At 40.2% G+C, this 27,537-nt stretch overlaps 1 protein-coding gene across 2 annotated transcripts; it reads left to right on the forward strand.

The window, feature by feature from the left end:
* On the forward strand, nucleotides 1-27,245 carry rubcn (rubicon autophagy regulator). 2 transcript variants are annotated; one of them, XM_028586542.1, is made up of 21 exons: nucleotides 1-431; nucleotides 4,735-4,888; nucleotides 6,921-7,004; nucleotides 8,605-8,764; nucleotides 9,045-9,151; nucleotides 9,545-9,770; nucleotides 11,682-12,107; nucleotides 13,384-13,479; nucleotides 14,053-14,171; nucleotides 14,437-14,635; nucleotides 15,459-15,566; nucleotides 16,533-16,607; nucleotides 18,774-18,834; nucleotides 19,113-19,245; nucleotides 19,351-19,496; nucleotides 19,688-19,752; nucleotides 20,037-20,275; nucleotides 20,818-20,879; nucleotides 20,993-21,146; nucleotides 21,340-21,433; nucleotides 24,656-27,245. In XM_028586542.1, exons 1-21 carry the CDS (start codon nucleotides 394-396, stop codon nucleotides 24,790-24,792), a joined length of 2,883 nt encoding a protein of 960 aa, XP_028442343.1. In that variant the 5' UTR covers nucleotides 1-393; the 3' UTR covers nucleotides 24,793-27,245. The 2 variants fall into 2 exon arrangements, with proteins under 2 accessions (XP_028442343.1, XP_028442345.1); XM_028586544.1 differs by lacking the exon at nucleotides 16,533-16,607.
* Nucleotides 27,246-27,537: the final 292 nt, after the last annotated feature.

A 27,537-nucleotide genomic window follows, 5' to 3' on the forward strand; every position in this document is an offset into this window, starting at 1 on the left:
AAAGCTCTTTATTTTACCAGCTGCTTCAGAGCTTTTAATAGTTAAATTTACACATTGCAAGTCATGTAAACGCAGTGATACCAGCCAGCGTACTAGCAAAACAACGGAGGAAAATTAACTATGGTCTTATTTGAGAGTAAAAGCACGATTATCGTTAAAAGGAGGCAGGGCAGAGGATAACATCACCGCCCACTTGCTAATGATATCATGCGGCCTCGACTGTTTTGATTCACAGCTCCGACAGGAGGGGCAGAGATGGCGGAAGACTGGAAGTCCGGGTAACTTCTTCAAGCTACCCTACTACTGCGGTAGACCTCCGTTTTATGAAATAACATATTGGAGTTATCGGGGAAACTGGCTGCTTTGTACGGTACTCGACTCCGCCCGGAGGACATGGAGATATCGGCGGAGGGAGAGGCGGAGGAGCGCAGGTGAGTGACACCCGGGGCTGGTTAACGTTACCCGACTGGCTGTGCTAAGAATGACCGTGATTAGCTTTACAAACGGCAAAACTAGAAAGTTTATCACCGAGAACCCACTCGGTAGTTAACGTTAAACAAAGACGACCAATAATGATTTTTTGAAGCGGTAACCTAACTCACTTGAGCTAAAACATCGTAATATTGTTGTGTAGCTAACGTTAAAACACTGGTGAATTACTGACGTTGGCGTGCTAGCGGCTAGGCTAAGTTAACCTGGCATGTCAGGGGTTGAAAACACCATTAGCTGCGAGGCTTGTCAACCTGTCAAATACCAAAGGTCAACTACTTGACTGATGCTGAAAGTTTGGTTGCAGTTAAGCTATTCGTATGCACATTTGTTAGCTAACTGCTAGGGCATTCACTAACAGTTAGCCTTGGGAATGCTAACTAACTGTTAGCTAGCTATATCCTAGCTAGGTTGTGTTAACAGCTAGCTAACGCTAGCTGTCAAATGAAGTTGACCTATGGAAGTTGACAACTGGGAGATGTCGCTGTAATGTGCAGGATAATCATTCGCTAGTATAACAATTATATTCCATCCATGATTGGGTTTAAAATATTGCCCAATTTAGCAAGCTACATGACTTTTTTTTTTTTTTTTTTTTTTTACACAAGCTGACACCCAAAATAACGCATCGCATTTGTTGACAACACGATTACTGTGTAATGATTATAAGCAGCGTCAAGATACGTTTAAGAGAAGGGACAAATGCCTTGATGCTTCTCAAATAGAAAACACACACACACACACACACACACACACACACACACACACACACACACACACTTCATCAACTGACGCTATTATCCAAAGCGACTTCCAATAAGTGCATTCAACCATGAGGGTACAAACTCAGCAATAGTCACACAGAAGTACATTGGCTTCAAATACGCAGAAGTGCAACGTGTAGGTGCAATGTTTTTCACATACACAAACAACTAAACAGAGTTTATCCTTATCCTCAACAACCTCCCTGAGCCTTGTAGAATTTCACTCCATGATGTGAAAACACACACACACACACACACACACACACCACTAAGTTGCATAAATACATCATGCTTTGCAGTATGTGGAGAATGTTCTCTAACATTCAGCCTCCCTCTTTCCATGTTACATGATTTGATTAGTTAGCCCAGTAACTGAACTCGTGATGCTGCTCGGCACTGCTGCTCTCTATGAGAAAAAGGCTTATTTTGTTCAGAAATGTGCCATTCATAGGTTTCATAGTCTACACTTTTCACAAACTCTGCATCCACTTCTCTGCCTGAAATGATGATTGTGAGTAAATAATAAAATGATCAATTGTGGGTAAGTCAATTCCGCTACATGACTAAATCGTTCTTGCACAAAACAAGGTTGGTCTTTTTGTGTCTTGGATTTGATTAAAACCTTAATTGATTTATTTTGATACACTGCACACACTGCCCTAAATACTTGCCAAACAATAGTATATTACATAGGGGTGTGACGAGACACTTACTCGACGAGACACATCACGAGATTGGGTTCACGAGAACGAGACGAGACGAGATTTTTAAAAAAAATTTGAAGAAATCCTCAATGATGAAATATATGAATGGAAAATAGTTTTTTTATTCAACTGACCTTGACTTCTTTGTAGAGGTTTGGGACTACAGTGCGAGTTAAATGCGCGCGTGATGGGATGACGTACCTCGTTTCCAGTGTGTGGAGGAGTCGCCGAAATCCAACATTTTCCACCACAGAAAATGGCCTCATATCAGCTGCAATGAAAACGCCTATGTCCCTCGTTATTGCCGTGGCTCTTGCACTTACCGGTGGCAGAGATGCAAAGGCTTTTAGAGTTGTTTGCCCTTTTAATGTTTTCGTCGCGGGTGCAGTAGTTAGTAGAGAGCTGTGGTGGTGCTGTAAGTGTTTTTGCATAGTGCTCGTGTTAGCCGCGGTATACGGCATTTTTTTCTTACAATGTCTTACATATTGCGTTCGTCTTGTCTGTCACTCTTTCGCCGTTTATTATTTCCACAGGAAAACCAAAATGTTGCCACACAAATGATTTAAAAGTGGCAGGGGGATCTTCAATAGTAATTTCACGCTCCATCACGCTGACATAACATCGCCTCACGAGACAACTTTTCACCTCGACGAGAAATCTCGTCACGTTTTAATCTCGCGAGATCTCGTAAAACGAGATCTCGTCACACCCTTAATATTACAGTATAAGTAGCAGATGACCTGTTAAATTCTTCTATACTCAAAGAATGCACGCTCAAGTGTGGGTGTCTTCTGTTAAAAGATTTTTTTTTGGACCTATTGCTGCAGTTATGTGACTAGTTTTTCAATAGCATTCAGTTTGACTGCTGACCAGTGGCGTAAGCAGAAATAGTATTTTGGGCGGGCCAGTACAAAAGTAAGTGGGCCATTTTCAAAAAGATGAAGTAGCAAAAAGGGCAAACTGGGAAAAAAACGGCAACAATTTTACCTTCCAACATACTGCATTACAATAGCAGTACTAATTACAACATGCTCAACCAACAAAGCTCAGTATAAAAAGTTTGTACACAACAATATAGACAAACCTGTTGATTTTAACCTTTTCAGGCTAAAAGATATTTGAACCAGCAGCATTAGCTCTGCACAGCACTGTTATAAAATTAACCATTTTATTGCACAAAGTGGCAACTAAACATGAACCCACACAGCAGAGAAGGTGTTTCTGCATGGCATAGAATAGCCTACATCAGACAGAAATCGCACATGTAACACATCCTTCGTGCATTCATAACAGCATTGTTGCGTCAGCACTATGGTCAGATCCTGAGCAGCAAATGCGCTACCAGCAGTAAAAGAAAATCAAAGAATGAAAACTTCCAGCCAAGCATTGTTTGAATTATGAAAGATATGATGAAAAGTGGCCAGCAAGGCACCAAATCTTAGACAGTCCAGTCCATGGCAGTGACCGGATCAAAGAAAACAAAACTACGTCATACACAGATAAGTTATCATCTTATTTAATGTGGGCAAAACACAAACACGTTTCAGCTAGAAGCCATCATCAGTGTTCACAACTTCTTACTAAATAGGACGGTTACTAGGTTACTTAATTAATTAATAACGCAAGAAGCATGAAACACGTTTTACTTAATGTTACCTCTGTGAGGGCCAGCACTCAAACTCACTCCTTTCTCGCTGATGGGGGCTGTCAGCTCCGCTGGGGAAATGTCTGCACATGCTGCAGAAAAGCTCGTCCTTATTTACTATTATATACTACTATTATATTTACTGTATTCCATCCAAGAAAACTGTCCATACCACTGTAAAGAGAAGCCATGGTTCTTGCGATAATTTAACAGTACGTTGCTTAACACATCCATGGTACATTGTCTAAAAAGCCAGCTAGCTAATGTTAGCTGCTTCAAGGCAGCCCGGAGAGTCTGCCTGTTACCACAGCAACCATCTACGTTCCGAAGGCTTCCTAATTGTGTGTTCCTTATTCTATGGTTTAAACAGTTTGGTTTTAATCACAAAAGAAGACACATTAAACACACACAACTAGTTGTGTTACTATGTCTTTTTATTTTATTTTTTTTTTACATAAATTTGAATATTGTTCATAACAAAACCTATTTTGATCAAACTTGTCTGGACGGGCCAGTGAGTAAAGTGGGCGGGCGCCCTGGCCCATTACTGACTAGCGCCTGCTGCTGACTTAAGGGGAAAAAGAGTAAGTCCTGGATATGAGCCAGTGCTTATGGCTCTTAGGGCTTTCCATAGCTTTATCCTAAAGATAAAGTTTGGCTCCCTAAACGTACACATCTTGAGCACAGGACTTCTAACTTCTAGTTAAGGGAATCAATGGCAATTGGCTCCAAAGCAACCAGTATTTGTGGTTTGTAATTTAGGGTATAAACATCGAGTTTTTAGAAAGGTAATTAACAACGTTTAAAACTTCGGATACACGCATCAGAGCTCTTTTAAACATTTAGTTTAGTCTGTAGGCAATCTGTCTTTTTAGGCTTAGGTGTGTTGATCCTACTAACACATTTATTGATAATCAGCACTCCCAGTTAGTCACAGAGTTCAGCTTAAAGCTAGGTTATCTTAACTGCTGAGGACTTGATTTTTAATTTTGGGAAAAGTATTTTTGGTCATGTGAGTAATGATTTAAGCCACAACACTGCTAACATCAGCACTTCCTAACCTCCTCCGTCCTTCCTAAACTTCCTCCGTCACCCTATCTCACTCCTTCCTGCTGCCCTGTTTACCTCACAGGAGGGAGCACTGGAAGCTACTGTCCAGCCTGAAGACCACAGTGGAGGGTCTTGTGTCCACCAACAACCCCAACGTGTGGTCACGTTACGGCGGCCTGCAGCGGCTCCACAAGGACATGAACAACATCCTGAGCCATAGGCTGAAAAATGAGCAGGTCAGCACTCAGGAGAACTGACTGATGACACTCTCCCTTTTGTATTTATTTATTTATTAGTTTGTTGTGACCCGACTACTGAGGCCCGTTTCAGAAAGAAGGTTTAGTGAAAACTCTGAGTTTGTTAACCCTGAGATGAGGGAAACTCTGGGTTTTCTGTTTCAGAAAGAGAAGTTAATCAAACCTGAGAGAGAGGGGGGAACTCCAGCCTGTTTCAGAAAGAGAGGTAACTTGACCTCAGTCAGTTACTATGGTAACTGAGCCTGTGAACCTAACCTGGTTGGGAGCAGGTTTTCTTCAAGAAACCTTGAGTTTCTCCTTCTGAGAGGGAGGAGACTGAAACAAACTGAGAAAAAGTTTCTCTCATTCTCCTCCCTCTGAGAGGGAGGTTCAGGAGAAACTCATTTCCTCATTCATTCAGTCTGTATCGGGTGCATTTTAATGCAGTTCTGCATGAATAAAAAAACGTATTGGTTTATGTTAGGCAGATTATAAAACGTTTTTTTCTCAAACATGTCGTCCTTTTGTCGACGATCCCGTTGATGAAAAAGCTGTATTAATTCACAGAGTTTACGTCGGGAGATGATTGAGTCCCGACTATAGATGTATTTTCATTTCCACATAACCGATTTGAGAGGTATTTTTTATCACAGTCCATTAGATATGTAGATACCTTATCCGTCCTCATATCACTAACATCAATCATCGTCGACAGGCTTTAACATCCCAGCAGATTATTTGTGTCGCATTACGTTTTTTGCAAACGGCAGTTTTCTTTATAAGAGTATAATAATCATAAAGCCACTGTATGCACAGCCGTCAAAAGTGTGACTCGCTCTGAAATGTTTTTTAAACGTTTTTGTAGTGTTCCCTGGACACAAACCAGTGAGAGCCATTAAAAAGAAATAAATGATTATAAATTATAGTTCTGTTAATGATATGGTGCTGCAGCCTCAAAATGGGATTAATAGCTTTTGCCTGTAGGATTGCACCTAAATCAAATTATAGGTGTAATACAATTCCAGTTTTCACCAGTAATATTATAAGTTAACTGTGATTTAAATATGAAATTAATACACTGTTAATGCATACGCATTGACGAGCAGCAATTTTCTCCCACACCAATTCTCTCTCTTTTGCAGCAGCAGCCGCTGTCTTGCTTTTTTAACGAAATGCATGTTCAAACCATAGACAGTAGGTTCAAACTCGCTGTTTGTGCGCATGAGTATTTCCGCCGACCCGTTTGTTTGTGGATGTTGCCATGGTGAATTGTAGTATCGTGGCTCCATTACTACTGCTTTTTTTTTATAGTGGTTGTGCACGTGCGTAACCCTGAGTGAACCTACTCCGAGTTGATTGAACCAACTCAAATCAGCTGTCCTGGAACCGAAAACTCAGTTTCCCATCTCAGGGTAAATCAACTTAGACATCAGGGTTACACTCAGTTTGTTAAACCTCCTTCCAGAAACGGACACCAGATCACTTTCTGTATGACAGATTTTCAGGTGAAAGTTAGCTTTTGTTCAACTTTCCTGGAAATCTGCAAGGAAGTCTGTTTGAACATGGAGGAGTAATTGGTTTTAGGTGTTTTCCCATAACCCCACAAAAATCTCACCTTAAACTGCAGTATTTGTTTGCTCAATATTTCCAGATTACCCACGTTACACTCGTGATATCACTTTCTGCTATGGTGGGAATCTGATTGCAGATGCTAAGACAAATGCTACTGACAACAAACATACAGAAGTCATTAAACTTAAGTTACATTACCAGTGAATGTAACCCTTCTGTTCACCAGCGAGTAAGTTTCTCACTTACCCACAGGTTGTCAGGAATGGGTGTAATAGGTTTTATCACATGCTTTACCAGAGTATAGTGTAATGTTTCTTACATTTTGGCAGTAAAGTAAGAATCCGTTGACTTCCTGAAATACAGAGGAGAACTTTGCACTATGTGATGCACTCCATCATGGCTTATTGGGTATATTAGACTGGTATTCTTTGTAACTGGGCCATGCTGTTTTGTCTTGCAGGTGTACTACAAACAGAGAGACTATTGGCCGTTTGTGTGGTGTGTTCGCTACATCAGCCCCCACCTCGCGTCACACGTTGAACAGGTATGATCACTGCAAGCCACATGAAGGGTGTGTGGGTATGTCAATATTTTTAAATTGAGTCTGCATCAAATCTCTTGAATTTGTCATGAGAGGGAAGTTTGTGAGAACACATGCCTAAACATTGCTACCTTGCTCGAGGCTATTTTTTTTTTTTTTTTTTTTTTTTTTTATAACAGATTTTAATCGCTAACTGCTACATCTCCTTTAACAGTGTAAGGTAGGCTTATCGTGAGCTTTCACATTGTGAAATTACTTTGCAATCCAGTTTTCATTGTGTTCCCAGAAAACCTTGGTAATATGACAATGTGAAAATATGGTATGCGGCGCTAAAAAATAATTAATTTCCCCTAGTGCGATTTATTAAAGTGTCTTATTCTTGCAAAGCTGACTGAGTCAAAAAATTATTTAACAAAAATGTTACTAAAGTTTTTTTTTTTTTTCTTGTTTTTTTTTGCACAATAGTTTTAGTTATTCCTTAATCACGAGTCATGTTGTTGCTTGGTTTGTTTCAAAAGCTTAAAACAGTGCTGAAATAAAAAAAAAAACTTTTCAGGTTCCTCATTTACTGCAAGAGAGTGCTGGTGTGTTTCAAATCTGTAATTCACACACACAAACAACAAATATGTACTCACTGTTCACTGTATCGCTTTTAGGAGAGAATGAACTGCTGATTTACTCCTGAACGCATACTAGCCAGACTGCAAAAATAACAATGTGTATTATCCTTTATACAGATGAAGTTTACATTTTGGCATCTGCAGATTTGTTGGTTTGCTCCAACAGCCGTTGTAGCAGGAAACTAATCTTCCTTTAACTGATAAAATGCATTTGACGTAGCTTGTTGGACAGTGGAAATACTGAAGCGGTGAATTTGAAAGCTGGTCTGCCTACCAGTCAACAATGGTCTTTTTTTATTTATTTTTATTTTTTTTTTGTAAAGTTTGTGCAAAGTAAATACCTGATAGTTCACATTGTCCGATGCCTTCAGAGTCCCTACACTTCCTGGATTACCTGTTGTGCTACTTTTTTGTGTGTTGTGGAGAAAGGTCCCCTCTGTCAAGTGATAACAGGACTGTACAACAATAAAGAGACAGAGTAGTTTGAGTCTAATTATCTTCATTGCACTGACCAGCAGGACTTAAAGCATGCTGTGCCATGATTAAATCATCATCTGATGGTTGGTTATCGATATATTGTCTGCCGTCTCTTAGTTATGCGCTGTTTTTTTCTTTCTCACTCTTCATTCCACTCGCTCTCACACTCACTCTGTTTTAGACTATCAAGCTTATCATCTGCATCACACCTTGTCAGACCTGTCACCACTTCCTCCCATTGCTTGTTTAGCTGGATCAGATGTATCCTACAAACTGGGCTGCACACTAACAGTATGTTTACCGATACTGGTTGTCGTGTTGAGACAATAATCTCTTTGAGACAGAACATAAAAAAAATTGTTGTTTATGTTCAGATAAATAGCGTTTGTCATGTCACTCTGCTTTTTGCACCCCTGTCAACCTCTTTCCCATCTACCTCTCCCTTCACTATATGACCCCGTTTCACATTTCTTACTTTCGTTTGCCCCCTCTCTGTCCGTTCACAGTTCAGTCACCTGGAGCCGGTGCTGAGCAGCGGGATGCAGAGTGCTGGTGAGAGCTACAAGGCTGAGCGTTGGCTCCTTCACAGCTTACAGGTTCACATGCTTTCGGCTCAGCTCCGACCTCTGCTCCGACATCAGGGGCATACTCGTAAATACTATAATGGTGAGTTGTAATGTTCACAATGAGTCACATTAATGGTTCGGTTTAATTTAAAAGACGGTGATGTGAAGTGTAAACTCAAGTAAGAAGCGGCTAAATAAATGTCTTTTGTTCCCCAATTCTCTTTGTCTGTTCCTGTCCTTTTCTGAGACTTCCTCTCCTCACTTTTCTCTTTGTGTCTTCACTTATGTTCCACTAAATAATTATCTCTCTCATCATTATCTCTTTGTCTCCCTCATTGTTTCCCTCTCCTTCTCTCGGTCTGTCTGTCTCTGCCCTTCAGATGATGCCTTTCTGCTGAGCGAGCCTCATGTGACCGCCATGTTCCAGTGTCTGGAAGCAGTGGAGCAGAATAACCCCAAACTGCTGGCCCTAGTAGACACCGTCGGGGTGGGTCTCGTGAAATGACCTCAGTAAAGTCTGTCTTCGTTGCTGCATTTACATCCATTATCATTTTGTTGTTAATCTTTTGTTCATCATCTAATTCATCGAATTCTTTTTTGGTTCATGACATTATGTAATGTTGCATTTGTGTATATTTATTGTCTTTCTGATAATGTTTTTACCTGTTTTCATCCATAAAACGTTTTATCACTGTAAGTATGCTAGAAAAAGATTTAAAAATTCACTCTGTTTGGGTCTAGAATTATGCGGTTATTTAATGGTAATCTGCTGTTAGAGGGCCAGTCAAAACTGAGAGTGACTTTAAAACAAAGGAAATTTTAAAGGAGGACATTTGGAACGAGTCCTTAAACATTTTATCCTTCCCTTTTCACCCTCCAGCTGTCCCCTCTGAAGGGCCCACTATGTCTGGGCCTATTGAAGAGCCAGAGCCTGTGTGTGTTGCCGGGGGTTGGTGGGGCCTGGAGGAACGCTGACTCGGCTCCCAGAGGAGAATCTCTAAATCGCAGACTCACCACCTCTAACTGCTCCCTCCGAGAAGCAGTCGCCACTAGCAACAACTCTGGGAACACTACGGGAGTCGGATCCCAAAACAGCAAAAGCACAAGTGAGGAAAGAGCGAAGAGTGACAAGTGTATGTGGGGTTTGTTTATATTATGCTTTTGAGTATTTTCCTTTTGATTCAGCAGTTCTCATAAGGCTCAACTAAATGTGCTGTAATAATAACGCTCAAGGAAGGCAGACAGCTTGCAGGTGATCTGTTTGGATTTCACTCGGGTAATTTGTGTCTATTACTTTTACAAAAAGATTCACATTACAGAGCCCCTGTCATACACCTTTTCAGCATCATATTTGTACTCTTGGAGTCTACTAGAATAGGTTTACATGCTTTGATGTTTAAAAAAACAAACATTGGTTCTCATACTGCCCATTGCTGCAGCACCTCTGCCTGAAACACTAGGCTCGTTCGAGAAACTGCGCCTCGCCTGGGGCGGTGACAAAAATCTGCTTTCAAGTCAGTTTTCAGCCGTTTCCAGCAGCATTCAGCCTGAACAGGAAGTCACAGAAACACTCACATCCTGTTAGGTCCGATTTAATAAAATGTTCTCAGACCCATATATCAACTTGTAGGCTATACAGTCTCCAGTTATTTTTATTATGACAGAGTAGCTGTCAAAATGCTTTACATGTGATCTGTTGCTGATTTTAAATAACAACACACTGTAGATGATCCGTAATCTGAATTTTTTTTAGTCTCTCTGACTTCTAAACGTAACTATCAGCCACATAACATGTGGTTTGTACAGAATAAGCCTATAAAAAAGACAAATGGCAGTTAAAATCCCTCCAATTCAAAATCAATAAAAAGTTTATATAAAATGTCACTATGTTGAGTCAATTCTGAACCAATCAGCTGTTAGATCAGCTGAGAGACAGGCGTTGCCTTGGGTCCGCCTGGGTCTTGCAGTTGGTGAAAAGCAACTGCGTTGCCTTGGCTCGCCTACCTGAAAAACTGTGTCTGCTCTGATTGGTCAGCTTGCTCTGTTGTGATTGGTCAACCTAATTCAAACAAGCCACTGGGTGGGCAATGCTTGCTCAGGCAGCACAATGAAAAATCAGTGACATCAATAATTGAGGAATTTCAAACAGGAATGTGTTCGAGGCATTTCAGGCAGTTGAGAAAAAGTGCTGTACGTGGGGGAGAGAGCACCGTTTGGAGTAAAATGTTTTTTTTTGTACTTTATCCATCTATTACATTCACAAAAAAACTATACAACCCATCAAAAGATGGGAAAAATCCACAAAAAGCATAAGAGGGGCTCTTTTAAGTAATGCATTTCAGTAAAATGAATTTGTATCAATCTTTGGCCCATTGAAAATAAGTATAGTTAGGAAGCAGTATTCCCTGAAGTGAAAAATTAATGGTAGGTTGACATGGAGCACATTAACTTTGTTACAATATTTTGCCAACATCTGGGTTTGTGGTTGATTTTTAGGAATTTTAGCAAACCGTTTTGTCTTGGACCAGACTTAATGTATTTGTCTCTATTTAGGAGGATTTTGTAGTTGTACATTGAGTGAAGCAAATGAAGAGTAGATGGTCACTATTCTGTAATCAGTACACACAGTGATATGGGGGGTAGTGTCAGGGGATGGCACTATAAATGCGCTACAGTTTGTATGTGAATAGACGGATTTTACCATACAGAGGACTGATTGTTTGTGGACAAGGTCAGTTACTGAAAAATGTGTTGATACAGCCTCCAAAACTTAATGTCCTGAACTGGCTGTGCTCACTAAATTGGATAAAACTGTTTCTGAGTGTTTTTTTTTTTTTTTTTTTTTTAAAAGGTATTTCAACATTTATTGTTACTGTTTTGGACTTTTTTTAGAAACAATCTGCAAGATAGGCTTTATCCATTTCACATGAGCCAAGCTTGAGCAAGGGAAAAAACGGAGACGCAGGCCTGTGGTCTTGTCTCAATCCATCTAACCTTATCTACTTGTTCTGTTGCAGACACTACCTCTCAAGCCAGCAGCCCGGGAGCTCCCTGGATATGTGTGTCCCAGCCGGGGGAAAGCGAGCGGGGTGTGACACCCAATCCTGGCCCTGTCTCAGTCCATTGCCTCTCCCTCACAGAGTCTCCCTTGTCCACCACCTTTCAGCCCGATGCCGGGGACTCTGGTGAAGGCGAATATGACGATGGTCCGGAGTACTTAGCTATTGGTAACCTCGGGCAGCGCAGCCGCTGTGACTCTCAAAGCTCCACCCACAGCAGTGAGCAGGGCGTCCCCATGGAGCAGTCCCTGCAACAGAGTTCCCTAGCCCGGCCCCCACCTAGACGCTCATCTTTCTCAGAGGGCCAGAGGGGGCCGGGGCGGGGGTCCCGAGCACACACCCGCTCGTTTTCTGACACAGGAGTCAATCAGAAACTCAGGAATGGTAAGAAACTTGGAGGTAACTCGTGCTAGTTCAAGTTGTGTTGTGCACATCCATGTAGTTGCTGGTGCAGGACAAAAAGTCAGTGTTCAAATTTGGTTGTGTGCCTTATTTGCACAATTAAAGTTTTTTTTTTTTTTCTCGGAGCATTAAGCTGTTGTGCGGACTTTACCTTCTTTGAACATTGCTGCCTGCATGTTTACAGATTAAAACATATTATGGTTCGCACTACTTGTAGTAATCACTTGAAATCTGCTTTGGTGGCATGGGAGTTTTGGGGGGAGTTTATTAATTGGGCTTACATTTGAATAATTTCTGGAATTCAGTTGCTTTAGACTATAGTGAGGCATCAGTTTCCTGCAGATGATGGAAACATGCATACCTGATTAACAAGTCCTTTTTTTTTTTTTTTGCACAATGGTTGCATAAAGGTGTGATTCACACATGGGCTGTGTTTAATTGTAGCTTTGTGGCGAGGCCGCACTCTTTTTCAGAAGGTGCACACTTCCTGTCTGAAGGTTTTAAACGCTTCCGAATTAACATCTTTATTCTCTTTGCCTACTATTTCCCCTTCTTGGCTTGAGGTAACTTTCTGTCCTTCTGCTCTATCTCTCTCTTTTTACGGTTTGTGCAAAGGAGGGGGCCACCGAAAAATCACCATAATAATAGAAGATCCGGTAGCAGGTTGGCAGTGCAGTTCCACTGTGCTCCATCATTATATCCCACCCCTCTTTCCTTTTTTTTTTTTTTTTTTTGCTCTGCATGCTGATGAACTCTCTCCATCCCTCTCATTTCAAATCTTGCCTTCAGCTCCTCATATCTTTTTTGTTCTTTGATGTTTTTGGTTTGTGTTACTCAAGACATATTGATGTGATGAGGCTATGACCCCTTTCAGTGTTAGTTTTTGTTCATACACACATTTTTCATGACCAAACGGTGTTTTGTTGAAAGTATTATGGAAGTTATATGTAAATGGTGTGTAAACCTATTCATGTATCACTTCTGTGTCACTGATTTTTTTCTGAATCTGTACTTCCCTAATTCAAGTCATTATACTGACCAAGGGCAGTAGTCATGTTTTTGTTTCTGCATGCAATACAATGAACCATTTCCATACATTTGAATTTTTTTTTTAAAGAAAAACAATGATAAAATCAGAATAGCTTTTATTCTGCTTTTTGTATGAATGGTGATGCAAGTTCCCATAAATTTGAAAGGATACAGTGTTTACTTTAGTGACTGTGGCATTAAAGCCCTTAACATGTACTATTTGTCTTAGAATCAGCAGTTGATGACTGCTGTATAAAGAACTACAGCCCTTTCTCACCTCAGCGCAAGGATGCCAGCACTCCCAGTTCCCTCTACATGGAGTCTCGTGAGTTTTATGTTTGCAATACTTAAAAATGTGCTTTTACAGTTATTTTGTAGCTACTGTTGCACATAATTTGCAAAAAAAACTCTTATCCTGTGATTGATATGTTTGAGAAAGATTTGAGCCAAAGAAAGTCCACCACAAATTTAAATATGGGAGGAAGTTGGACAGGAAAGCTGACATGGAGTGTACAAGAAAAAATATTTCAGTTCCTGAATTTGAATGTTGCGAGTGAGTCAGCCGGTCCATAAACGTGACACTCTGGACCTAAACAGGAAGGTCATAGAAAGGTGGTTGTGTGTAGGTGTATGTACGTGTTATTTGAATGTTATGGTTTAGGCAATCAATTATCCTGATAGCATGCAGTTGGCCTTTGGCAAGCTTAGAGCATTTTATTTTGTTCAGTTTTTACCAGGTGCTTTTGAGACATTTATTTTAAAAGCTAAAACGGATGACATTAAAAATCCAACAGAAACACACCTAAGTGGGGATCATATAATTGCAAATACGGTTTACGGTTTCTGTTTTGTGTATTGGCGTCATGTATTTTTTGTGTTCATGTTTTGGTCTCTACAGATGGGTCCCAGTACAGCAGCAGCGTTACAGATGGGATGTTCAGGAAGCCGTCAGAGGGTCAGAGCCTCATCAGCTACCTGTCGGAGCAGGACTTTGGCAGCTGTGCTGACCTTGAGAAGGTCAGGGTCCATTTGAATGCATGACTTATTCTGAATGGTGCTGATTGATCAATTAATCTCATCATTAATTTAGTCAATTAGTGATAATATATTATATAATCATACAAATTGATGTAGTTCAAAGTGCTTTACAAAATACTAAAATTTAGCAAAAGCTGTGATAAATTTAAGGTTTTGAAAAAGTCCAGCATTGAACTTATTATGTTGCATGACTGAAAAGATAGAATTGGTCTCCTCCTCTGATCATTTTCTCTGTGCTCTGTAGGAGAATGCTCATTTCAGCATTTCAGAGTCCCTTATTGCTGCCATTGAGCTGATGAAGTACAACCTGCGGCGTCAGGAGGAGGAGGGCGAGGAGGAGGGAGACAGCGACTCTGAGATTCAGCAGCTCAAACAAAAGATCCGCCTGCGGAGGCAGCTGATCCGACGCAGCCGCCTGCCGCCCTGCGCAACCTCCCAGCACCGTAAGGCAACATTAGTAGTGGGGAGCTGTAACATGGGAAAGAACTCCCTTGTATGAACACATGATGTTGCAATTTTCTTTTGCAAGTTTCTTTTCTTCATACAATTCTTAATTGACTAAGAAATTTGAGTTGTAGATTAACCATTTTATGGTCTTCTAATGGTAAACATGCTTTTAGTTACTAAACATTGCTTGAAAATGATTCATTTTTTGCATCTCAGTAACTTTCACAAATGTACTTTTGTTTCTTCAATAGGCACTAGATTATAGATGTGCTTTAATGTATTTTAAGGTCCATTAGTTAAGACAATCCATACAATTAAATATATTTCTTATAATTATATATATTTCTCTTCATCTGGGACAGCCTGGGATATATAATGTTCTTGCAAAAGCTTGAAAATTGAGAGGACAATTTGTCAGCTCATATTTTTTTCTCAATTTGATTTTGTGTTCAAGTGCAGTTTTCTCCCGAGCACTAAGTGGTGTGTTGTTCAGGCCGAGACTGGCCACATGTTAATTAAGTTCATGTCCCTAACTACAGATGTTGCTGATTAGAAAGAGTGACTATAAGCTATACTTAGAACTATACTTCAGCTGCTACTGGCTGCTAATTGACGGGAGTTGTTTAGATGTGAGCTCAGAAAAGCTTTACTTTTATATCATTGTGTGTTTATTTTCTCACCAGTGTCCATATTCAATAATGTCCACCACTTCCAATAAGTTAAAATTAAAACATTGCTCCTACAGCTACTGTTGATTTCTGCCCTTTTATTTCTGCCTCATTCTTTTGTTTTGTCTCTCGTGTCCTTCCTCTCCTGCAGTTTTCCACTCTACTGACAGCGGATGCTCCCGGAGGAGCTCTCAGGACTCGTGCGAGGGCCTGTCTGACTCCGGCTCAGCTGAGGAGGTGGAGGAGTGTGAACTACGAGGTAGAGAGAGGGAATGAGGAAACACCAGATTAAAAGACAGTATTTGTTTTCGAGTGTCACAATTGCCTTATCGGTGTGAACAAACTTCCTAAACCAGGCATATGACCCGCACATTTTGTGTATTTGTCAGTTCAGCTAGCATCTTTTTACTTGATAATAGACGAGCTACACCAAAATATTTACATGTACAAGGGAAGTATTGGATTTTTTTTTTTTTTTTTTTTTTTTATCATTTGAAATATGTAGGAAGCCTCTGAAGAATTAATCAGTGGTCTGCTTAATCAAGTTTGATTCTGTTCCAGTCATAATTCATAACCTCATCACTACATTTGCTTCATGTTGCTCACCAAGCATGTCACGTTTCATGACCACGGGCCATAAACTTGGAAGTCTGATTACAAAAGTCACAGAATGATGGTCTGTAAAATGTTTTTATTAGTTTTGCTATTTATACAGACTTTAGAGTCATGTGAGTCGTCATGATAATTTGATATGGACGTTTGGTCTGGAAAAGCTTCTGTTATATTCCAGTCAGTGTTCACAAAGTCATTTAGCAACATTTTCCTCTGAATTAATTGATTTAGATGTAAATTGCTGTTTTGTGTAACAAATGGTAACCGCAAGAGACTAATCACTTCCATATAGAAATATCTCAACATGTATTGCTGTGATACGGTTAACATGGATTGTGGGATTTCATATGTGCATGTACTTTATGAATTTGTGTGTGTCTGTCTGTCTGTCTGTCTGTCTGTCTGTCTGTCTGTGTGTATATAACTGCACTTTTCAGTACTGCGGTTTGAGCATACAAAGTCTGTTGTATCTTGTAGCTGTATAACTACCAGAGTTCCACATGTACCGTGTCGGTGTAGTTTGCCTGTGACACTGACATGCAGCTCTGTGGAGTGTTAAAAATGTTTGTGCTTGTGGTGACCGTTGTGCTGAGTGTTAGTTTCTGTCTCTCAGATGGCTGTGAGGGTCAGTCCCTGTTGGCGGTGTCTCAGAATGGCCTCTCCCTGTCACTCGCCTCCCTCTTCTCAGGTATCTGCAGGCTGCTCGGTGGGCGAGGCTCCACAGCTACGATAAAGACAGTTTACGGTGGCGGTGCTCCTTTTGAGAGGAAGCTGATGGCTCCACTCCAAACTGAGAATTTCTTACTTTTAATCCCTCCTCTTAAACTGGATGGCACTTCAACCATAACCATTTACAGTTTATAGCTTATTTCTTATCTTTACATAATCATACTTACTGATTCTGTTCAAATCTTCCAGTGAACACAACTCGGTAAGTTAATGACACTTTAGGAATCAACCTCAAAAATACCCAAACTATGTACTTTCCAAATTACTGACCAAACTTTGTGGATATAGATTCTTATTTCTTAGTAAATCCATGGTTTGGCAGCTTTCACTTTTGATTCTGCATGACTGTATGTACTTGCACTTGAGATCATGCAGTACCAGCGTGAAGGAAGTACTACACTATGCAAAGGCATGACTAAAGAATCTTTTTTTTTTTTTATTTATTTTTTTTTTAAACATTTCATTTTGGGTTGACATTGAACAACCTCAATAACAAAACTTCTAAAAGTTGGAAATAAACAACTTTTTACTCTGTACCAGGCCGTTTAAACTGCTGTCATTAAGTTTGTATGCTTTGTTGAACTTCAGTGGCCATGTTAAGATAAAAACATTTATGGCTCTCAGTAGCCTACAAAACGTACTGCAAGTTTTCAGCTTGGAGTCGAGCCAGCCGCCTCCTCACCTCAGCTGAATAGTGCTCTTGGCGGTTTGTGTTAGTGCTTGTTGTTCAGTGCTTCAGGGATTTGTTGGACAAATGTGCCCGTACCTGTTGAGTTTAGGGAGGCTCATGGGAGGAGACAAGCAAGTTAAGAAGGGATATTCTTTGGTGACTAACTTCCTCTATCTTTCCACCCCATTATTCATTATCTCCAAAGCGACTCCAGTCAGAATTAGGTTTTGATTTCTGTCACATACACATCCTTTTCACCTTGTTGTTCCTTTTTTAAAGTTTGACGTAAACCCAATATTAATTGTCTCTTTTGTGACAGCTTATAGCATACAGCATATTTTAGTACTGGCAAAGTGATATTTTTTATCAAGGTCACAGGCTGTTTCGTCCAAGGCCCATTATGAACATGACTGCTCCTAAAAATAGTTGGACAATATATCAATATAATATCAAATTGATACAGTAAAAGACCAGCTATTGCTTATGGATTTGGGATATGGTAAAATTGTGATATTGATGAAATGTTTGTTTTCCTGGACTGCATTAAGTGGTAATTTTTTCTGAACATTAAATGCATCTATCTATCCTAATAATCCCAAGTGATTTATTCTTAATTGCATCCCTTAACTAAAATATCTTACCCTAATTTAACCAAAATCCTCAAACCTAATCAGAATTCAAAAAGAATTTAACTACAACTGAAATCATATCGGTGATTACATTTTAGTACTAATGAGATGAAAATTTAATTTTGGTAATACTGTAACAGAAAATCCGCTGTCTTTATGTGTATGTGAGAAGTCAATCACCATGCCTGTGCTTTTTGCATGTGCCGCTGATAAAAATCATCCTGTGCCTGTAGTTTAACTTTGCAGTAGTCAAACTGTTTACAGTAAACACAAATTAAGCCAGATATTTTTTTTTTTTTTAAACACAAGAGGGCTTTTGTTGAATCCAGCAGATGACTAACTTGCTCTATCCTGCTCATGCTCAAATTTGACTGACCGTAACCCAGAAGGACTCTAAGTCTAACCAGTGTTTTATTTGAATAATCAAGAATGCTGCACTTTTGACAGAAAGATGCTGTTATAGTCGACCAAGAATTCATGCAGGCGGTCTCCTGTTCTACCAAATCCATACTGCTTACTGCAACATCTTTGCTTACATGTTTGTGAAGTGTTACTATAATATATGGCAGCAATGCTCTACTTTTGAAACTTTCTGGCTTTCCTGCATGCTACCTGCTAAATTGCATTTAAAACTCTATCACTCTATCATTTTTTTTTTTTTTTTTTTTTTTTTTTTTTAAAGCAGATTTAGCCATCATCTGACAGTTATTTTCAATTCTGCAAATTTTAAGTTTAGCTGCCTGGTGGATGAAAACGCATATAACTGGTACAATGCTTCTGAGTGGTCTAATCTGTTTTATTTCACTATTGCCTTATTGTCTTCCAGATGCAGACATTAAGCGCAGGGTAAGCTCCAGCAGCAGGTCTTTTCTCAGCTCAGAGTCTATGTAAGTTACACAGCCACTTCCCTTTTTCATTCTTTTTCTTAATAATAAATAATGTAATTTTTCTGAATCTCAATAATTGAATGCTGTTGAATGTTACTTGAATTACTCACAGAAAAAAAACAACACATTGGTTAAAAAAAACTCCAAGGTCCACCAGGGACTTGTTCATTTTGACGGTAACATGAACCACGGTGGGGATTTTATGTGGTGGGGACAGCTCTGTGTATTAGCGGCAAACTGAAAAAACATATGTGTAAAATATCTTTGTGTATTTTCAGCTCTCCATCCTTCCTCCAGTCTAACTCGGCTGAGTCAGTAGCCATGGGTTTACTCAGGCAATTTGAGGGCATGCAGCTTCCTGCAGCCTCGGAGCTCGACTGGCTGGTCCCAGAACACGACGCTCCACAGAAGGTACAACATCTTCCTGCAGTTCTTTGCAGAATAGCAGTTCTCCAGACATGGCACTCGACATGCAACGATTGATATCATTTAAAAAACGTATTTGCTCAATCCTAGCTGCTGCCCATCCCTGATTCTCTGCCAATCTCGCCTGATGATGGCGAACACGCAGACATCTACAAGCTGAGGATTCGGGTCCGAGGCAACCTGGAGTGGGCACCGCCCCGACCGCAGATCATCTTCAACATTCATTCCACCCCCAAGTGAGTCCACACTAGGTTTTCCTTGACCTCACAGACTTTCTCACTTTCTTTTTTTCTTTTCGTTCATTTGTAAATACATTTGTTGTTGTCATCTTTTTCATGACACACCCAGCTAGTTATTTCTAAATGTGTAGGTTAGACCACTGTCACCGCTCTTTATGGTTTTCTTACCCGTTTTCTTTCCCTGTCAGGAGGAAGATAGTTGTGGCTAAACAGAACTACCGCTGCGCTGGTTGTGGCACCCGCATCGACCCAGGTATGACCAGCAAACCGCAGAAATACTTGATTTAAGTTTTTTTTAACATACATTTGGAGACATTTCCATCAATAAAACTGTATCAACAACACTAAATATCTATTTACATTCACATTTTCAGTTGTTGTTACAACTATAAGACTTGTTTTTCCACTTGATCCGCTGGCCGAAAACTGTGTTTTCCTGTGGCATTTCCCCTTTATATGTATAAATTATGCTTTTACTTTTGGTCCATATGCTTACCTCTACCCCACTTGTGTCTCTGCTGTCTGTCCACACTTAAGATTATATCAAGCGACTGCGTTACTGTGAATACCTCGGCCGTTACTTCTGCCAGTGTTGCCATGAGAACGCGCAGGCGGTGGTTCCCGGACGAGTGCTGAGGAAGTGGGACTTCAGCAAGTACTATGTCAGCAACTTTGCCCGGGACCTGCTGAGCAAGATCACTGGAGACCCACTGTTCAACCCCAATGACATAAACAGTGGCCTATACAAGAAGATCAAAGCTCTGGAGACTGTCAGGGTAAGCACAGAGGCAGCAGCGGGATAGGAAATTAGGCATTTCTTTTTTTTATTTTTTACCAGTAACTAGTGGTAACCCCACCATAATAACCATGCTTGTTTGTAAAGCTCTCGGCAACATCCAATGAGGACCAGAATGTTCGCTGCTTAAAATGCACCAGAGAGCCATTCATGTTCTTGACATCAGTTAGGTGATACTGAAAAAGGCACATCCTTATGTATGTGATTAGGCAGAATCGTGCTCAAAGAACATTAAAACCTTTTCATGAAGAGATAAAATGGCACAGAATTGTTTTTAAAGGCCTATCAAGGCAGCTTATACCTACTGGAAAATAGAAAGAGGTGAAACTTGATGCTTGCTCATGTCAGTCAGCTGGCAGGGACACTGGATATTAAACCTTTAACAGCACAGATGCTGTAACTGGAAACTGGAACTTGGCGTTCTTGTTCCTTCTGCCATTTTGTATTAAACTGTATGGCTGTGTGTTCTTGTCAGTCTTTTGTTAAAGTAAAAAGATCATGTTTTCTCCAATTATTGTTTAGGTTTTGAGGGTGCAGCTGTTTCATATGAAAAATCTCTTCAAGACCTGTCGCTTTGCTAAAGAGTAAGAACCGCACACTTGTTTTAGTTTCACAATAATTATAAAAACAAAATTATTAACTATTCTCCCTGCAAAGGCAGTCATCGTGTGTGTGTCCGTGTGTGTCCGTCCCTCAGGGTGCTGGACCAGTTTGACAGCCTGCCAGGTCACCTCACAGAGGACCTTCACCTCTTCTCCCTCAGTGACCTCACTGCTGTGCGCAACGGGGAATTGGCTCCCCGAATGAAAGAGCTGCTTAAACTTGGTACCACGCACGCAGCTGGCTGTGTGGTAAGAAAACCATGTACCTTCTCTTTTGACATGGACAGTTTATCCAGTTCATTTATTGCAGTGATAAAATGCACACGTTTTAATATGTAGTGGGCTATCATACAGTATGAGAACCTGTTGTAATGTCAGCAAATAACCCCAGATTCCCACCTTAATCAAATGTCACTAACTTTTTTTCTTCTCTCTCCCCCAGCTGTGCCAGGCAAAGGGCTTCGTGTGCGAGTTTTGCGGCAACGACAAAGACATCATCTTTCCCTTCCAGCTGAACAAGTGCCAGCGCTGCGAAGGTGAGCCCTCTCTGCTGGTGGCAGGCCTGGGCGGCCTAGTAGCCCTCCGCCCCTTCATTCCACTTACCTGGAGAGACTGGAAGATCTCCAAACCTCGTAGACTGGCAAAGGCCCTCGCCAAAGACAGGAGAGAGGGGGAGGGAGGGGAGGAAGGTTTAGGGCTAGGTGAGGATCAGGGGGTCAAGAGTGGAGTGCAAGACGAAAGGGGTGACATAACCGGGGAGAGACAGGGAAGAGGGGAAACATTTCAAGCTTTTGCTCCTGGAAAATTGGTGAAAGCTTTCTCCAGGAGTAAAGGCAACAAGGATAAGCAGGAGATGACAGGAGGGACAGAGTCAGAGAGGGAGGAAGAGAGAAAGTGTGATGAAGAGGGAGGAAATGGTCAACATGGGGGAGAATACAACAAAGAGATTGCAAAGAGTAAGGAAAGGGGACATGTGCATGCAAGAAGGGAAAAAGTAAATTTATTAAAGGTTCTTCACATAGACAGACTAAAGAATAACCTCTCAAAAGGAGACAGAAGAGATAGTGACAGCGAAACATACAGCAGCAATGAAAGTCTACATGTGGGACAAGAGAGGAAAGGACTTTGGAAGGTATCGGGGTTAGCGAGTCTTGCCAAGGGTTTCTCAAAAAGAGAGCCAGAGGTTGAAGGGAAGACCGAAGTGAAAGCGGAAGAGTCTAAAGAGAAAGAAACGCGATCTGAGGAGGAAGGAAAAGCCAGCAGGCAGGCAGAGGAGAATGACATTTCAGACAAAAGCCAAACAGAGGCAGCAGAGCGGGAACAATCTGGTGCAGAAAACGTTGAGAAACGTACACTTATGAATGTGTTAAAACCCAATCGGCTGTCAGCTGTATTCCCTAGAGGGAGGAGCAAAGCAGAGGAGGAAAGAAGTGGGGAGAGTGATGGAAAGGGAGAGATGCATACTGAGGATGAAGGCCAACACAAGCCAGCCTTCATAACCAAAACTACCTGGAGAGGTCGTAAAACTCGCGAAGCCAGGAGAGAAAACGGAGGCAGGAAGATTAGGGAAGGGACAGAAAAGGAAGGCAAGACAGATGGTGGAGAGATTGCATAGACAAATGACGTAGATGATTGTACTGAGAGAGGTGGAGGACAAGACTATGAGCAATATAAGGCTAAGAGATACATTATTTCAAGCTGCTAAGGAATGCTGTATCCTTAAATGATCAGACCAAGTCACATTAGAATAGGGCTGGCTGGGCGATATGGACAAAATCAAATATCACAATATTTTTGACCAAATACCTCTATCGATACCGCAACGATATTGTTGTGTTGACTATTGGTGCATTAACAAAATATTTACACAATGACATTTTTGATAACCATCAGTAATGTGGATACAATGACTAAGTGGTAAAGGCAGATAATAGAACAGTTACAACAGTCTGGTAAGTTCAGAAAATGACATAAATTCACTGTAATGCAGCCTTTAAAACCAGGTGACAACACTTATGCCATATCACGGTATTAGAATATCCCGAAATCTAAAATGATATCTAGTCTCATATCACAATATCGGTGTAATATCGAAATATTGCCCAGCTCGACATTAGAATCGGCCAAGTTACTGTACACACGTACTCTATTTAATGGATCTGCTGGATAAAACAGTGGCTTGTATTTGTCCAGATATTAATGACTGATAACGTTTATTGAGGGCTTCAGGATTAGTTAACCTTTTCTAATCGTGTAAAGTAAATATTATTATTTTTTTTTTTTTTTTAAGGTTTACATAGGTTTTATTTTATCAGAATCCACTTTTGTTTTGCATGTTTTTGGTGGCGTTTATAGTCTGTCAAATACTTCCTTGCAGGGCTGCACCTACAATCCTGAACATTTTGGCAGATTTGACTTTTTTGTTCACTGATTTAACATGTTATCTCTTGTTAGTTTTATCCTTCCAAGAACCAAAGTATTGCAACGTATTTCTTGACTTGGTGCAGTAACTTCCTCCTGGCTGCAGCTTCATATTTAGCAGACAGAGAGTGGTATTGTTCTTTTTGTCTTACTCTCTATTTCCCCAAGTATTTAATCAGACTTTTCACCACCGTTCAACTGGCTTGTGATTTTAAACATTTTGTACACTTCTTCTTCTTCTGATCTCATTTGGCACGTTTTGGCAAGTCCTTTGCACTAAAGTGGTGTTGGTATTTCTTTGCTTTGGTTCTGATGTTTGCGCAGTTGCACAACTGATGGAAGGTAGATTATCTGGCAGCTATTTGGTGGTGGATGTCTTTGGCTTTGAGGTGTTGTGGAGCTTGATGGCTGATAACTGAAGCGGTCATCAGTGGTCCGGTTTCCTTCTCTTTGGCTCGGAGCTCTCTACTGCTTTTGTCTTGGCTACAGGGATGCCAAACGATACCAAAGTGGTGTATTACTCTTAACCGTTTACTTTTCAGTATGCTTTGGTCAAGAATTCCTCTGGGCCAATGGAGTTTTTATCCCCAAAAAAACACTACTTCAGCTGATTTCACTAATCAGTTCATCTCCCTTTGTGAAATCAGTGAAGTGTTAACATTTAAATGTAGACTTTCTCCAGTTTAGAGGAAATGTTGCCTGTTTTAAGCCATTTTGTTTTTAGAGTTTTGTTGAAGGAAGAATGTCTCATTATTGTGAGGTGACTACATGTTTAAGAATGAATGTGTAATTTATTCTTTTTAGTTGCTATTATTTAAGCTTCATCTTTATGTAAATATGAAATAAACACAATTTCTTTAAGTTGATTTGCCTTTCATTTGATCTTATCTTTCAATATATAATATTTTGGAAACCAAAATAATTTCAGTGAAATCAGGGCAGTGATAACTATCTGTTAAGACATTGAAGAGTTTTAAAGCACTGCGGTGGAAGAGTAGGATGTGTCTGAACTGGTTTAGGGTGTGGTGTGTGTCTCCCAGCTTATCGGCCATCTAACATACCTCCTTCCTCCTCCCTTCTGCCATGCTGCCTGTAACTTCTGCGTCTTTTATACTCCCCTGCCTCTGTCGGGTCTGATTGTGATTGGCTGTTCTGTTGAAACATCACTTCTCATTATAGGCAAACTGGTGTAACCGGTTTAATGTTTATGCAGCCTTGTTTGGTTCAGCCGAAGGGAGCTGCTCTCTGTGAATACTGCTAATCTTCCTTTGTGCTGTAATTGCTTTGAAGTGTTAACATCTCTGACTCCTGTTTTTGTGATGTTCCCCCTTTTACAGAATGTAATGCCTGTTACCATCGCAGCTGCTTCCGGACGGGTAAAGACTGTCCTCGATGTCAGCGGCTGGCAGAGCGGAGAGAGAGGATGGCGCGCAAAAACATGGAGGAACAAGAAGACGAGGGAGGTGGGCCCTAGTGCTGCTCACAGAAGAAACTCTAAGACAAAAGAAGAGCACAACGCAACCCTGATTGTAGTCACTGACCACCTCTTTCCGTTCCAGTCCTCTCAGACCTGGGTGACAATACAGCGAACAAATGTTTTGATCTCTAGAGATTGCCAGGTGTGCGGGTTTTTACTACATCAGTGCATCAGTTGTTTTTGTAAAATCTGTTGATTTAAATGCATTTAGTGTAAGCTAAGCCCCTTTCACACACGCACTTTGAGTCGATTGGAGTCGATTTTCCATGAAAATGTTGACTTACAGAGAAATTGCCCAGGCTTTGCAAATTTCTAATCAGGATTTCCTTAAGGAAACTTGGTTTTAAAAATATTCCAAAATGTTTTCATTAACTTGAGAGTTGTTCATACTCAAAATTGAAATCCTTAAGAATTGTTTGACAGTTCCCTGCACATAAGAAACTTTATGACTTTGGTGACTGCTAGTGGCAGTATCAAAAAAGACATGGTGACAGGTGTGTGACAAAAGTGTGCAAAAAAGGCTTGAGATAAACTAAATGTCTTGGCACCATGTTCCTCTGTGGTAAAACTAATAGATTTGGGATTTAGGTAGCTCAGGAAGACTGTTGTAACAAGGTTTGATATTTCTCCTTGCTACAATTGCAGATTCTGGCAACTGCTTCAACCCTGTTAATTGTATTGGCTACTGGCTTAGCTGAAGTTTGTTTTTGTGACCAAAATAGCAGGATCTATTTAAAAAGAAAAAATCAAATGGCAAGTAAAAAGATTTTTTTTTTATTTGCAATTATGGAAGATACTTAACTAATCTTTTCATTTTGCCGCTCCTTACTGTCTTGTTTTAAGCTTTTAGCCACGCTTATGTGCCTCTGGGACCAATGAACTTAGACTGGTAGAGCTAGTGGAGTTCCATTGGAAAGTTGAGTTTACAGAACTGGACTTCAGAGTTTCAAATATTTTAAATGAGGTGTGTGCGTGCGCCTAATCAGCACTTGTTTTCTAACGTAACTTTTGGAATAATAGAGAGTCGAGTTAATTGCACTGTTCTGTCTGCTGCTGTTGTGGTGTGTGTGGGGCTGGGACGTCACTCTTTGGGCATTTTTCTGATGTTCGTTGTAAGAACATGAATCTTCACTGTGAAATGTTTCTTTTATGAAGCTCCTGTCACCTGGGTTGCACTACATGGTAAAGGGTTTCAGTCCAAAATAAAAGAGGCACAATTTAATGAGTAATACTCTTAACATGCAGCAAAATAATTCTCAAAATGCGTTAATCACTTCTTGTACTCCAATTCTTCATGCTTAAATGGGGTTTCTCCTCCAACAGATCTTGGTTTAGAGTGGTTCCCAACATTATTGGCACTTTAAAGAATATTAGGTTCTTGGAAAATTTGTAGCTGGGCCCAGCAGCTAGTTAGCTTATGTTAGCATAGCATAAAGAATGGAAACAAAGGGAAACATCTAGCCTGGCTCTGTAAAAAATCTGCATAGCAGCTCCGCTAAAGCTGACTAATTAACACAGTAGTTGAACCAAATTTATATATTTGAAGGATTTTTAGAGGCCCCTAAAATAAAAAGTATTCAGTATTTCACAGGAATAAAGCAGAAATTGTGGAGAAGCCAGAAAACAATGAGAAAACTTTACATACAATTTTTTTTTTTTTATATCTTTCTTTCTGGCACTTTTAATAATTTGGTGACCCATCAGGTTGTTCTTGGGACCCCTAAAGTCTGGAAACCACTTGTCTAGTATATATTTTAAAGACCTCACTTGTTTTGGCTACTGGACTTTATTTTTATTTTTCTTGAGGCTGGTTTTACTTCTTTAATCTATTTAGTGGCCCTGAAGAGAGTTATATTAACCACCAGAGTATGTTGGAGGAAAATTATCTAGGAAGTTAATGTCATAGTTAATGAAAGATGTAAAGTTATGGGAAAACAAATCGGCATTTTATCAAAACGTTTACCCTGGATTTCAGTCCCAAGTACAATTTTATGTGTACCAATCTATTAATGGATTAGTCTCCAGAGTACTCATACCCTCATCAACAGGCTTTGCTTTGTGTACGATCCCTCACGAGTTAAACACTCCTGAGACACTACTTAAAGCAAAATCATGTGATATTAATTTCCCTACGGCCTCACGGATGAGTATTCAAGAGATAAGCTGCCCCTGTGTCTTTAGTTTGAACCAGGCGGTTTTTAAAGAAAACGATGAACTCTTCAGCTCACGGCTCCTAAATGAAGTGACCGACCGACTCCACTGAAAAGCCTCCTCAACTCAGCAGATGGTTTGTCTTTGGACTGCCTTTAACATGGAGGTGTGCAGAGGTTTAAAGTGCACTACAGATTAAAGTGTCTATTATTAAAAATGATTGGTATTAAAATGATTGGTTGTGTCAATTTGTCTTTGTTCTGAAAGTATGTTGACAATAAAATACTGGCCAGACTGTTGATGAGGGTTATTTTTTTGTGCGCCGATAGAAAAGTTGAGTCAAAAAGATTAAGCTAATAAACAATTTTTTTTAAAGTAAAAAATGTGCCTCTGAATTGTATGGAGCTAAATCGGGGCCAAATGTTTTGTTCATTCGAAAAAAATATATATAGTTGAAAAAATAAAGCTTGAAATTGAAAATTTAAGTTTTGGTCAAAACTTGGAAAAAATAAAACCATGTATTTGAACTAAAAATAAGTGTACCAATTTTTCTTTCAGTTTGAATAAAATATAGATTCAATTCTGGAATTA

The sequence above is a fragment of the Perca flavescens genome, chromosome 9 (assembly GCF_004354835.1).
Source record: "Perca flavescens isolate YP-PL-M2 chromosome 9, PFLA_1.0, whole genome shotgun sequence".
NCBI lineage: Eukaryota > Metazoa > Chordata > Actinopteri > Perciformes > Percidae > Perca > Perca flavescens.